The sequence below is a fragment of the Falco naumanni genome, chromosome 5, assembly GCF_017639655.2.
Source record: "Falco naumanni isolate bFalNau1 chromosome 5, bFalNau1.pat, whole genome shotgun sequence".
NCBI classification, from domain to species: Eukaryota; Metazoa; Chordata; class Aves; order Falconiformes; family Falconidae; genus Falco; species Falco naumanni.
This window is the reverse complement of record NC_054058.1, coordinates 83,136,073-83,150,179: the sequence shown is the minus strand read 5'-3', so window position 1 is coordinate 83,150,179 and position 14,107 is coordinate 83,136,073. Positions and strand designations below refer to the sequence as shown.

The window sequence follows — 14,107 nt, the reverse complement described above, 5'->3', positions numbered from 1 at the left end:
TATAGCTTTGCACAGGGCATTTGAACAGCCACTACAACCCTCAGAGGGAATTTCATTTCCCTCGGGCAACAAGTAACTCTCAAAGCAAAGTTTAGAAAGGTTATTCTCAATGCACTTTTTCAGTTGTGGAAAACTGAGGATTGTAACTTAGATACTCTTTTGTAGGAATCTTTCCATCCTTCGGCTAAATTGTTCACATGTGCAGCATAAGCAACAAGTGAAAGCATCGTACCTAAATATCCATTATTTGTAGCTTTCTTACTTCAGGACCCAATACTGCTTATTTAATCCCTTGCTTGCTAAATCTCTATTTGATTTACCGTTTCTTATGCAATGTTTATGTGGTAGAAATAAAAACTAAAAAGAGTAGCTGTTGCAGCTCTTTCATACATAAAAGCAAAATTCAGCTATTAGAATATTATTATTATTAGAGTGTCTTAGTAGAATATCTTTTCTTTTAAAAAGCAAGGAAGAAGTTATCAAATACTGTCATTATCACTGTCAAATATTCTTTGTTCTCTCACAAGTCTGTGTCCTCATCCCTTTTTAATATGATTCTAAATCTTATTTTCCAAGCATAGCAAAAAAATTACTAAAATTATTATGTTAATGACCTTACAAAAAATAAAGTTCCAAATACAGAAGAACACCTGGCATGCTAGACTGTATGGTGGCCAGAAATCCTTTCAGCAGGTCTATACTTTAAAATATAATACTTGCAAGCATAAATTAATTGGGTTTTTAATCCATGCATACTAAATAAAAGAAAAAATCTGTTTCTGGAACTTGTTATTTTGCTGTCTTTATATTTGCTTTATTCATAAGATAACAAGTTGTAACATTTCCATTCAGATGATGTTTTCAGAATTTTTTTCTTATTTGATTACATGTGGACTTTTTGTTGAATTGTATAAATACTATTTTGTTTTATAAAAATGAAAAAATGCAGGCTTAATCTTGCATTCAAAGGAATAATCTCATATCAAATCCAGTTAATGTAGAATACCTCTTGTTAATACATTTTGCTGTTGAGCTGCCCCAAAAGGTCCTTGGTGAGGCACTTAATACTCAAAAACTGAAGAAAAAACTCATGAACAAACTAGAAATTCATTGACTTCTTTCATTACATAGAATATCTATGAGAGGGAGATGTCGAAGTCTTTTACCATTGGCCTGAATACATTGACATTGAAGTTCACAGTAAAGATGAGGCTGAAAAATACCTTTGCCACAGGCTGAGGGGAATATTGTGAGTCAGGTCACACAGGGATGCACTGCTCCAGAGAGGGGAAGGCAGAGCGGGGAGGTGGTTGCTTGGAGCCCCATTGCCTTTCTCACATTCACTGCAAGGTATTGCTTGGCCTGAAGAGATGACCAGATTATAGACAGACTGCCAGGATCCTTGCATTTTTACAGCCCCTTTCCTTTTCAGCTATCTCACGCACCTTTCCCACAGCCCACGATGTGAACTGGACTATAGTACTACAGTTGTAAACCACAGGTGTAAGCTGGGCTTCAGGGAGGCGGTGGATCTGACCAAGCAATCATCTTCCACATTCTGGAGGGCATTTTACCTGGGATGAAGGAGTTTGATAGGCTGGAGTTTGGTTTTAGTTCTTCAGATTCTTCGCCTTGTTGTAAAGATGCAGTTGAGGCCAAGAAGAGCTGTTACTGTCAATAGTGACAGTGAGGGTCCAGTCTGAATAGGGTCGAAATTCAGCAGTTGTGGAAGTTACAAATTGCAACTGCAAAAGGAGGCTATAAGCCATCACGTTACAAGGTCATCTCCCGGCTCACAGCTGAAGTGAGAAGTGGAGACGGGGGCAGCACAGGGTGGGGAATTTACACTGAGCTCTTCTGGGTCGTGTGAAGGTAACCTAGCCAGCCTGCACTGACGCTAACTAAACGCCTCATGTGGCTGCGTTTTAAACTAATAGAGTTTAAAATCTCTCCTTGTCCCTCCTTATCATAGAGCTGCATATATGAAAATGACTTAAGGGTGACCACAGTAGGCACTTTCTTTTGATGTAGTTGCAAATATGTGCAGAATTGCACTTTGTCAGATAACTGCACTCTTGTCCCTGTGCCCCGCTTCCATTAGAGGATCTTAGTGGGTGACCTTAGCGCTGTCCTTGGGGTCCCTGAAACACAGCTGTTGATCACTTGGTGGATCTGGTGAAGAAAGGCAGGGGTGGGGGTGGGGGAAATGCAGGCAAAAGGCCTTTGGGGGTTTTCCGAGTGTGTGAATTCAACAGAGTTTTTGATCTTTGATTACCAACGAGGCTCAATATTTGGCAAAGAGGGAAAAATATGCTGGTTTCTAGTGAAATAAGAAGAAGTAAACTAGACAAAAGAGATACTAGAAGAAAATGAAGGTACTACTGAGCAGAATGTTTTAGAGAGAGGATGAGAGGTAAAGGGGATACAAAAGTTAAAAAGTAAATAAATATTGAAATAATAAAGAAATCAAAAAGGAGGAGGATGTTATCGGATGATTCTTGGTCATTTTGAGGAACAGGTTAGTTTTATTAATACCAAGAGGAGATTTAGACATTAAATAGTTGGGCACGAAGGTACACACTCCCCAGAAGGCATCCATCGACTTCTCGAGGCAAGGTGGGAAATGTTGACACAGACTTGCAGTGCATTTGGCATTTGTAAAAATGTTGCAGTTTACCCTTCCATTCATTAATCTCGCCAGCAAATTATGAATAACTCCATCAAAAAAAAAATCATCCTTTTTTTTAACCTGTTTAAGAGAACATCCAACATTAGGCTCCATTTTTCAGAATGCCCTTTATCAAGCGGGATGTATGCAGTCACAAGGAGCTCTCACTCCTCTCCCCAGCCATTTTGCATAGGACTACATGGACACAGCCTATGTTTTGGCAATTGAAACACCAACAGAAATACTAGGAACAGTGCAAAATAACCCAGACTAAGAAGAGTAACAACAATGATGGCTTATGATTTCCTCAAAATAATAATGCAAAAATCTAGTTGCTATTACACTCATTTTGTTGGTAATTGTCACAGTATGCTAGGCTCTGAAGTGAAAGAAATTGTGGCTGCTGTGCCTGTGAAAGAAACCAAATGTTCAGAGGAAAATAACACAAACATTACAAATATAAGCAGTGCATTAAGGATGCAGTTTGTTCTCGTGTTAATGCAGTTTTGATACTTAGGAATGCAGGAGCTGATTTAAGTTACTTTTTTTTAAAAAAAAAAAAAACAACTCACCCAAATCCACTATAACTCTGTTAGTTTCTCTTAAAGCTTGAGCAATCCTTAGGAGACGTAGAAGTCCAACCTGTCTATTTTTTTTTCTTTTTTTTTTTTTTTAATATTCTGTTCACAAAGCCAGTTAATTAATGAGAACAGGGAAAGAACGCAGTAGAACTGAGGGCAAAAAATGTATATTGTTAATCTCAAATTATTATTATTCCTCAATCATGTGGATAATTTCATTGTGTTCAGTTTCTCATCATTTAATTCAGTTTTGCACACAAATAATTGTGTCTGTAGCTGGTCATTTCTACAAACATTTGCCTCATTTACAAATATAACCAAAGCAATTACTCATACAAATTGAGCATCCAGTTACATGCATATGTATATACTGCTTTTTGTTGAGAAAGGTATGTTTAAATCCCTTTGTAGGAGCCAGTAATCTATGCCAGTCATTTAGGGGGCACAGAAGGAACCTAATCCTCCCTCACTTCATGTAGGCCACCTGTCATACCAAGTGCAGAGAGGCCGTTTGAAGGACCCAGGGCTGACAGCAGTGCACAGCGCGCACAATGCCAGGCCTCTTGCTCCACTCTTGCCTTTATGCGGGGATCAAAGGTATGAAAAGGGGCCTCACACATGTGCCAGTATTTGACTTACGGGGGTCCTGTAGAGGCCAGAGCAGGAGCTCTGCCTCCTACCAGGCAGATACACATTGGGACCTTCCAGATACCTCCATTTCCAAATATCACACTTGTACTGCGTGGCCTCTTTTAGCTGGTTTTAAGAAGCAAATTACTTTTTCTGGGAAATCTGTTTATTCAGGTGTGACCATACTGTGCCATTCATTTTTAAGCGGGATTTACTTGGAGACCTCTGTTTAAAGAGCATGGAGCAGTCATTATCCTCATGCTCAGGGCTTCTCCTGCCTTCCTCCACCACGGCGTCCTCCTCCTCCTCCTCCTCTGTATACCCAAACCTGGGAAGTGGCCCTTCTGTTTTCAGATCCGTAAAAACAAGCTATTGCAGAATTGGAAGGAAAGCCCTGCATCATCTCTTTTAAGTCAGGAGTACTTTTGAGATACCTCTTAAATGGAGATCAGAAGGATGGCTGCTAATCAGCAGGAAAGTTAAAATAACATAGTAGAACATAATTATTTTGGGGAAAAAAAAAGTATTTTAATACCTGGTTTTGTCATAGGAACTGTAGCGTTTTGAAGAACTTTTTACACTGCAGAATTAAGATCCTGGTGCAGATGCACACCTGTGTTGCCCCATGAATGAAACTACACATATATGAAAAAATGTTTGTGTAAATGCTTGCAGAATCACAGCTTAAGTTCTGCATGACAGTTCTCAAAATACAGACATTTAGTCTTTGCCACGGTTGCTTTTTCTTGTACAAGAAAATGTATTCAAGGCAGGGAAATGTATTGTATTTTTTCATTTAAGCAAAATATTATTTTTCATAACCATGTGAGAGTAAAATGTTACCTTTATAATAGTCTGATTATACAAATGATGCATCTTCCTCCCTGGCTTATGTATTTTGATTTGTAAGAAATGAAGGGAGCGAGGATCTTGTCATGAGTACAAGTAGGTTTTATTCGGAAAATATTTTTATGATATTTTAATTCTATCATTTCAAAGCCCAAGTGATGAGCCTTGCAGTATTTAGAGGAGAAATTTCAGCCAGTGAAATTTTCCAATGCGCTCTTTCATTTGGTAGTGGACACTGAATAAGGAGCTCCTGTGTTTCTCACAATAGCCCCCTCCAGCTCATCACTCCTTTTCATTTCATTGTTACATCCATGCTCTAGTTAAAATGTCTCCCTCCAGGATGCAAGGGAGAGGAAGGGGGTGGAGAGGAGAGCAAAAACAAAATGGGATGAAGTTTGGTTTTATATAGTTAAGAGTCTAACATCTGTTCTCATCTTTGAAACTTCAATGCTTTAACAGGATAGAACTTGGTAAAACTAGATTTATTTTGTTGGTAATACCAAGAATACGGGGTTTTTTGATACTTTCTGATGCTAAGAAATGTTCTGTGACAAATGCCAAAGTGAGAATAAGCATAACCCAAGTATTTACAAATGTACATTGTTTTTATCAATATTTGAAACAAACTTGCAAAAAGCTGTGCAGAAATTTAGGTGTACCTCTTCTGTAGGAAAAGCCTAATATTAGTGGCAATATTAAGCTTGTTGCAAAATCTTTCAGCAGCAAAACATCTGAATGCTGGAAATCAAGGCAATGCAGCGTTACTTTTGACTAGGTGCCTCAGGCAGATTTTGCCGGTGGGAGCAATGTGTGTCAGTCCTAATACAGCTCCTACATCATCTTGGAAACTGGAATAATGTATTTTAAAATTTGCCTCCTTGTTAAATAGACAGTAGGGTAGAGTTTTCCTGTTTAAAGGGGGAAAGTTAAGCTGTTTCTTCTTTATCTGAACTTGTTGCTATGAAAAAGCGCCTGTCGATCTGGACCCACCTACCAGTGAATTGTAAAAGAAACAACCTGCACCTGTGGGATTAGGTGCAGCAGCAGGAAGTAAGAGCACTTGCAGTATATAATTAAAAAGGATTCCCCCCACCCCACCCCCCCACCCCAGCATGTTCATCTTGCCAGGTTAACTAGTGATTAACCCTAAAAAAGAATGTGCTGAAGCCTACACCCTTGTTTAAACTCATTCACTTGCCAGTGTATTCAGTTACTTGTGTAACCAGCGACAAAGTAACCCTATTTACAACTCTTCATTTCCTGGTATTTTATTTGATGTCTTTGTGTTTTCAGTTTCTCCATTCATCTCTTTGTTTGGTTCTCTTTCATTTCCAGATAGGCAAAACATCTTGTCTGCTGTTCTGAATAAAACAAACCTACAAAAACTTTTTATCTATCATAAAAAACCCCACTTTTTTTCTTGGGGAATTTTTCAGACAGAATACCTTTTATTACACCTATCTGGATAAATATACCAGGTTAAATTCTTCTCCCAAAAATGTGAAAATAACTCTCTCCCATTAACTTCAGCAGAGGTTCTCCCAGAGATTCAGAGGAGCAGAATTTTTTATATTGGGTATAGATGTGGAGACTGAGTTGCTTAAATCTGTCTGATATCAGTAGTGAAATGCCCCTCTGTGACAGTTGCTTAAAATATGTCTCAGATTCTGTTTGTCCTTTAAGGCATATCCAATTGCTTAACTGTTGTTTGTTCTTTTATTCTGCATTAACCTGTTTTGGGGGTTTTTTTTCTGAAGTTTAATAATCCATAATACAGCAGTAGAGGATCATGTAATCGGAGCCTCCCATCTAATACATAATCCCTGTTAAAAAGAGTTAAAACATTAAATATATAGCACTAAGCTTTTTTTGATGCTTATAATAGCTTTCTTTCCTTCTTTCACATGTTTAGAGAAAACAAATAAATTCAATATGTTCAATATGGGGAGATAATGAAGTATTTGATATACTGTTGGTTCATTCAATGTTTAATGTGTGTTTTGCCCACCATGAGCAAAGATGGTTAACTTGCAATGATTTTGGTGAGGTTTCAAAACAGGGAGTCTTACTATTGGAGTACTGATAATCTTGCTTACCCAGACACATTTCTGCTGTAGGCAGACACTGTTTAAAAGGAAAATTAATTTTTTTCCACAGCAATTTCAAAGATAATTATCCTGCACACATTAAAGAAGGATGACATGTTTTAAAGAACTGTAATTCTAATTGGTAAATGTCACCAGCTGTTGCAGTTACTCTTACTTGTGTATATTCTTTTAATGATTACACTCCTGTGCCACAAGCTACATGAAAATATATTCACTAGGTGTGAAATTCCCATATGTCACAGCTTCAAGACTAGGTAAACATCTCAAAGATAAGGGGAGAGTTAATGCTGGTGGGAAATATTATTTTTCTAGCTTTGGCTGTCTGCAAGATGAACATTTCTTATTGAACTTAACAAAAGAAAAAACTGCATGAATTGAAAAACCATTAGGTTTTACCATTTGGTGGAGGATTCATTTATACATTTGAATATGTATCTCCAAGAACTGTAATCAGCCTTTCATTTGTTAGATTATCTCATTCACGCACCCCATGAGTTTTCAAAATATTTAACCATTATCCCTCCAAGTTAAAACTAGTCCGATTCCTCTAAATTGCCTATCAGGTTTTAGGAAGTAGATAGGGTTTCAACACTGGTTGTATTCTTTTGTACCATCACAAATAAGGACACTAAGGTAAGATATGGAGCTTTCTTTTTTAAATCTCCTTCACTTTGTTGTTTAATTTAAAAATATTTCGGTCACATTTCAATGAAGGCACATTTTTATGAAGGAAATCTATTGATTTCTGTGAACCAGATTTTCCAACAGAAAACTGTTTTATCTATTGTAATGTTACATTTTTATTTCTATGCTTAGTATCAAGATGTGTAACTGAGGTGTAAATGGTTCTGCTTTCCTCTTAAGAGTTTCATGTAGGCCTGTGTGTATGTGATAGCTTTTTGAAATGAGCTTTGATTGCCTCTGGAATGTCTAATCGACATGTGCCAGAGACATTTCAGGTTTTCAGTATGAGTTTTGGAGATGCTGAGAGTGTTAAACCAAGCCATCATTCCATGTTTAGCTGTTATTTTTAAGAAATGAAACTGCCATTGATGCACATGTATAAATGGAAAAGAAAATCTTATTTTAGATCGTATTCTTATATGTGTCCATAGTAGATTCAGGCACAAAGAGATGAAGCTCATGATCCAGGAGGTTTCACTCACTGCTTTTTTGAGGGGAGAATGCTCTCGTCCTGTTATTGAAATGACTGGGTTTGGACAGGTATTAGTTTGGGCATGTTGCACCTTCCTGCTTGTGCTCAGACCTGTTCATATACATTATAATATATTATATACAAAATAATAAGGAATGAGAAAAATTAAGTTATCCACTTGTAGACTAGAAAGGAAGCCTTAATATAAAATTATATATAAATATTTGAACTATATGAGCATGTTTATGCATACAAGCCTTTAAAATAAGCTAAATGTTTTACTCTTAGAGCCTTGTATGTATGCTATTTTCAGACAATAACGGTTTCTGAGAAATAGAGTTGACTTCTGTAAGTCCCTGAATTCAGGGACTGGGTATAACTGCTTTTGTCAAGCGGTTAATTATTCTGTACGGAGTAGTCTTAAACAATTTTGAATCCTTTATGAACAGCTTTGAGCTAAGGCTTACTGTAAACTATTAGAAAACTTAGCCTTCTTTTGCATGCCGTGAACTTTAAAAACTATTATTTGGGAGCAAGTGCTACTTTCACAAACTTGCTCACACAGAGGACATTTACAGAAGACTTTCCAAAGTGCTTGTGCTCATTCTTGGTTCCTGTTAGAGGAAGGTGAGATCCTGATCAGCGCTGCATATGTTGCCAGGAGAGGGGATGCTACAGGCTGTTACGTGCTCTAGTGTGGAACGACATATTGTGGCTACAGAGGCCCAGATGTCCCAGCTGGGCAGGAGAGAGCAGTTTCAGCCACCACCCTGGCTGGCATGGCATAGCGTCACACACAACATATCCTTACCTATCCCGTGTTTGGGAGTGCGGTATGAAAATTGTGCCTACTCTGCTGTTCATAAGGACACAGATTGGTACAAGAAGGGAAACATTTCAGCCCTTGCTCATTCCCTAGTCGTCCTCTGAGCTGCTTGTGCCAGTGCAACATTTTCAGAAAAATAGGGGTACAGGTCTACTGTCATATCAACCTTTTTATGCCATTGCTCTCAGGGGAATGCTTGAACTTAGTTTGAATCACTGAGTAGGAGCTAACCTCAAACAAAAAATTCAGCTGTACATTGGAAGCAATTTGCAACAATGAGGCAATGAAAAAGGAACTGGATGATTTTTTTAACCATTTTCCAAATGTGATAGCAGAATCTGAACCTTGAGGGTGGGAGCAGCTATGAGAGCCTCACTAACAAAAAAGGGGGAAATGTCTGCCTGCCATTGACCTTACCAGAGTCAAGACATCATTCCATTACATAAGGCAATGTAGATTTATGACTCAAAGCATCCATAAATTATAACACTGAGAACTTTATTAATAGTGAACCCTCCTGAACTTGGTAACTAACCCAGAATTCACAGCAGATTCAGTAAATACAGTTTATGTATGTGTGAACATTGTAACACAGTCCATTATGTTTAAGTGTAACTTCTTACAAGTCTCAGTTGTTGAGTGGTCTATCTTCTTCCCTTCCCACTACTTTCTCCCCTTTATGTCTCCACAGAAACCAGGGATGGATCTAGCAGACACCTACATTATGTTTGTTCGACAAAACCAGGATATACTTCGAGAAAAGGTCAATGAGGAAATGTACATAGAGAAGTTATTTGATGTAAGTAACTACCCTTGCAAAGCTTGCTGGTGTCACTACAACATCAGAAGAGATAAGCTGCATTTTGATGGTATTCAACAAGCCATTCAAATGTTCTTCTCTGCTGGTCATTTTTTCTTTCGCTTGTTATTTACCATCTTCAACTGTCAAAGGTGGCCTTTCTTTAAACTTTTTCTGCATGAAATTCGTAAGGGCAAGAAGGCATAAATAAAATTGGTAGAAGATTATTATTTGAAATAGTCATTTTTCCACTGTGAGTAGTCCAATTTTATTTCATCTTTTGATTTTTGATTTGTTAATGGAGAGAGCTAGATTGGTGTTGTTTGTGGGATCCATTGCAGACCTAATTTCCCTAAATAAAGAACTTATACAGATCACTGCCTGCTCATGTACAGCAAGGGTCCAGTTATGCCAGATACATCTACAGATTTGTACTTGCATGGTACTTGCATGGCATGACTTTTATAATTTCGTTTTATGGATTTTTAGTTTAAGACTTGTAATTTCTTAAAGTTGACCAAACATTTAATAAATTGTCAAATTCATTTTCAAAATTCTAATCCCACTTCTGCAAGTTCAGAGTAATCCTTGTCCTCATCCTCGAGGCCCACACATTGCTAGCCAGGCTGTATCTTTGCAATAATTTCCCTCAGCTTCAATGCTGGCTTCCACAGCCTCCCTCCACTCCTTTTACTTTTCTCCTCTTTTTGTTAGAAATTATCACCTACTCTACCTAATGTATACCTTTTCCTTATACAAGGCTCTCCTATAAGGCTACTAGCAACAGTCTTGAGCATATTTCTGCTCATTCAGGTTCTGAGCACTAATTTATGTCTAGCATGTCCCTTTCTGAGTTGTCCGACAGAGAAGCTGTAGGCAGCTGAAACTGTACCTTCTGTATAAATCCAAAGCACTACACGTGTAAAACATGTCTAAAATAAAACTTAACTTTATTATAAACTTGGATCAATTTACATTTCAGTGATCTTGGTCACTTGTAATTACGTAGGAATTTGGACAGGGAAAGAAGTCATCTCCGGCACTGTGCAATGCAATTTATTACAAAACAAATTCTGGAACATAATACAGACTTTGAAATGTATTTATTTGTGTGTCATCTCTGAAGTATTTTAGAAAGCTTTGCTGGCAGTTTCATTTAATTATGCAAGTTACAGCAAATGTTTTCATAACAGCAATTCACAGCCTTTACTGTGACACTACAGTTGTGGCAGTCACAGAAGGTCCCATAACATAGACTCTCAGCAATGGTATGTCATGTCAGTGTTTGTTGTTTGTTAAACTGGGTGGTCAAAATGAGACTTATCTCTCAGATTTTATATTTCCAGACACTCTCAGGCAGCTTTACAAAAAAAAAGTATCATCTGTTTTAATAAGCTAAGTGCTAATATGTGTGAAAAGAATGATTTTATAAAAGCTTTGATGCCCTGCAGGGGTAGAAAAATTATCATCCATCCAGCTGGCACCTTCACAAAGTACTAAAACCATATTAGCAACTTCTGCTTCAGTTTGCTTTTGCACTGAATCTGCAAGCATATGTTTCATTTTCAAGTTTCTATTTTTTATTTTTCTTTGAGGTTATTTTTGCTTATGTTGTAATTTACTGAACGTTAATAAAATTATGTGCCTAAGGCCAAGTCGAACTCTCACTGGAGAGACCACATTGACTTTGTTGATGTAGTGGGGTTGGACGAAGCCTTAGGCTATGGCCATAGCAGTAAACTGGCCAGGGCCTGGGCACAGGCCTAAGAACTAGCAAGTGATCATCCATACCATTAAGTCATCAGCATGGTTCCTGGCATGGTTTTGGGTTAGGCCAACTAGCGCTAACCCAAGGACAGGGCCTCAGTACAATTGGATTAGCATGGGTCAGTGACCTCTGCCAAGTTTCATTTCAGCAATCAGGCTCTTCAGCTCAAGAAAACATCTCCTCTATGGATGCAAGTCATGACATAGCACTTGCCTTTGAGACAAAGAAACACTTCCCTCCCCTTTTACTCGGTAGTACGTATTGTATACTGTCGTGGCCAATGCTTGTAGCTGTAAGGAAAGAAAAAAAGATGTATATGATAAGTATTCTGTGTGTCAAATATCTATTTGTATCTTTACTTTTCTTTATATATGGTGGTGTCACATTTCTACATAACATCACACTAGGAGGTATAACCGGTTGGACAGTTTCAGATAAATGCGTTAACAAATATGTAAGCTCATAGCATGCAGAAATTTCAAACATGGGCATCTCACTGTGTTAACTCATTTTTCCTGAGACTAACTTAGATTTAGAACAGCACAATTGAGTAAGATTTTGCCCATGGTTTTTTGAAGAGTTTTTTGAATAACTGATATAACAAAAACTAGGTACTGTTTATAAATTCAATTCTATCAAGTTATATTTCAATAGAAAGAATAAAATATATTTACCTTTTTATGTAAATATACTTCAAGCCATTCGACTGGCTGCAGTTGTAGATCACAGTTGATTTCCCATTAAAATACATTGTATCAGATAAGAAATCATCAGCCAAACGAAACAGAAGTGCATGTCTGTGCTTCAGCCAGGGAAACACCTCATCCAGAATCACCAAAAAAATCGGACTGCTCTGTGCGCTACAAGTGTTAGTTATAAATATAGATGACATCAGGCCTTGGATGCTATTTTAATCCCAAGAAATATATAGTTACAAACTATGCGCAGATTTCATTGGCTTGATTCAGAGCTGCTGTATACTAACAGCTGTTACAGTGACCAAGAGAACGGGATGCCTATCATATGAAGTAAGGTACATGACAAAGATCATTTAAATTTAAGGCTAGTATTGATACTAGTACAAATGTCTGCCAATGGGTCATAGTGTGTTAAGGCTAGAAATTTTTTCTATCTACCTGAGAAGTCTCAAACCAGGGAGAAGACTAAAAATGGCATTGTTTTATGGTGGTGCTTGGTAAGCCTGGAAGAGCAGTGCCATGCCGTACAAAATGTGAAAATCAGGAGAATGGCATTTTAAGCTTGTGATATGAATCCTTACATATGAGAGAGGATCAGATCTCCAGGGGACTTCAAAAGAAGACTGGGCAGCTAGTTTTTTCTGCACCATTTTTAAACCATTTAAATCCTATGCTTCAGTACCTCTGCTGATTGTGCGGCAGAACCAATGCAGAACAGCATGGCTTGGTGTTCCTAGTACCACTGGTCTCTCCCCCGTCAGCGTACCTCTTCTCGTTCTTAAAATTAATCATCAAATTTAGAGTCACAAAGAGGTTTTGCTTGGTCAGTTTGTCAGAGGCACTTAGGACTTCTTGTCTTCCCTTGTGGTCTGGGACATGGTCTTCTTCCTAAGATCAGCTGGGAATTTTACCTACCAAATTCCTTCCCGTCACAGGACCTCAGGACATTTATCTCCTACTGTCGTGCTGTAGCAACTTATAGTTGTGGGGGGAGTTTTTGTTTGTTCGCTTGTTTTTAGCACCACAGACCTTAAAGAGCACTAGGAAGGTTTTGTAGTGCCTTGTATGTGTGGATGGTCTGCAGTAGTTCTGCGTTAAATGTCTAGTCCATGTTCATGATGCCTGAAGGCTTAATTCAGAGAATGATCCATGTGATTCCTTCCAATCCCCTACTCCACTGGAGTAAACTAAGACAATGAAGTTATGTTGGGAAAAATTTCTCTAATAAACTCAAATTTTCTACCATTAACGCTGCAGTGACTCAGGTAGATTCAATGTATAACAACTATATCATGAACACAAGCACTACAGTGTTTGTTTAATGATTACAATTTTTAATTACAATTAAAAGCATCACCCACGGAAACGTTTTTTAAAGTTTAATCACTTAAACCAGGAATCATTTTTTAAAATAATGTTTAGTAAAATGTTTTAGAAGCGAAGTTGTACTTTTTTTTTATTTTTAACCAGTGTTTGAAAAATACTTATTTTCAGAAAAGGCTGTAAAAGTAGCAGTTGGTGAGTGGGAAAATGAAGTATTTAGAATAAAATTACGCAAACCTAGAATAAATCTCAAATATTACTGATTATTTTTAAGGCCCCTCATTCATAAAGATAATCTGCTTGATGGATAATATAAGAACATTTGTGCAGCCTATCAAAGAACAGTGCCGTGTATCTGATCATAAAATCAGCAGATATAAAAAATGTCCAACTATGAAATTCCTGTGGGGGCTGGTTCTACACTGTCAAAATCAATGGCAGTTTTACCATTAACCTTAATAAATGCAATCCTGTGTCCATAAACATGCCAGGTTATCATCACTCACTAGACTTAGATTCATTCTACCTGAATTTTCAAGATGGGACTAGTAAGTCTTGAACTCCTAGACATTTTAAATTACGTTAGACTTACAAATTAAAAACTGTTTCCTTTAAAACAAAATGGAATTTTATTAACAAACCAGCTTAAAAAAAGTCGTTTTGCATGAAGCACTGTTTAAAACAGCAATACAATACTTACT

At 37.5% G+C, this 14,107-nt stretch overlaps 1 protein-coding gene across 1 annotated transcript in view; it reads left to right on the top strand.

Annotated features, from left to right (window-relative positions):
• Positions 1–14,107, top strand: part of CADPS2 (calcium dependent secretion activator 2) — a 321,648-nt gene that overhangs the window by 288,684 nt on the left and 18,857 nt on the right. Inside the window, exon 26 of the mRNA XM_040595763.1 lies at positions 9,510–9,617. Coding sequence (XP_040451697.1) covers positions 9,510–9,617 — 108 coding nt within the window. The remainder of the gene's footprint in view (positions 1–9,509; positions 9,618–14,107) is intronic.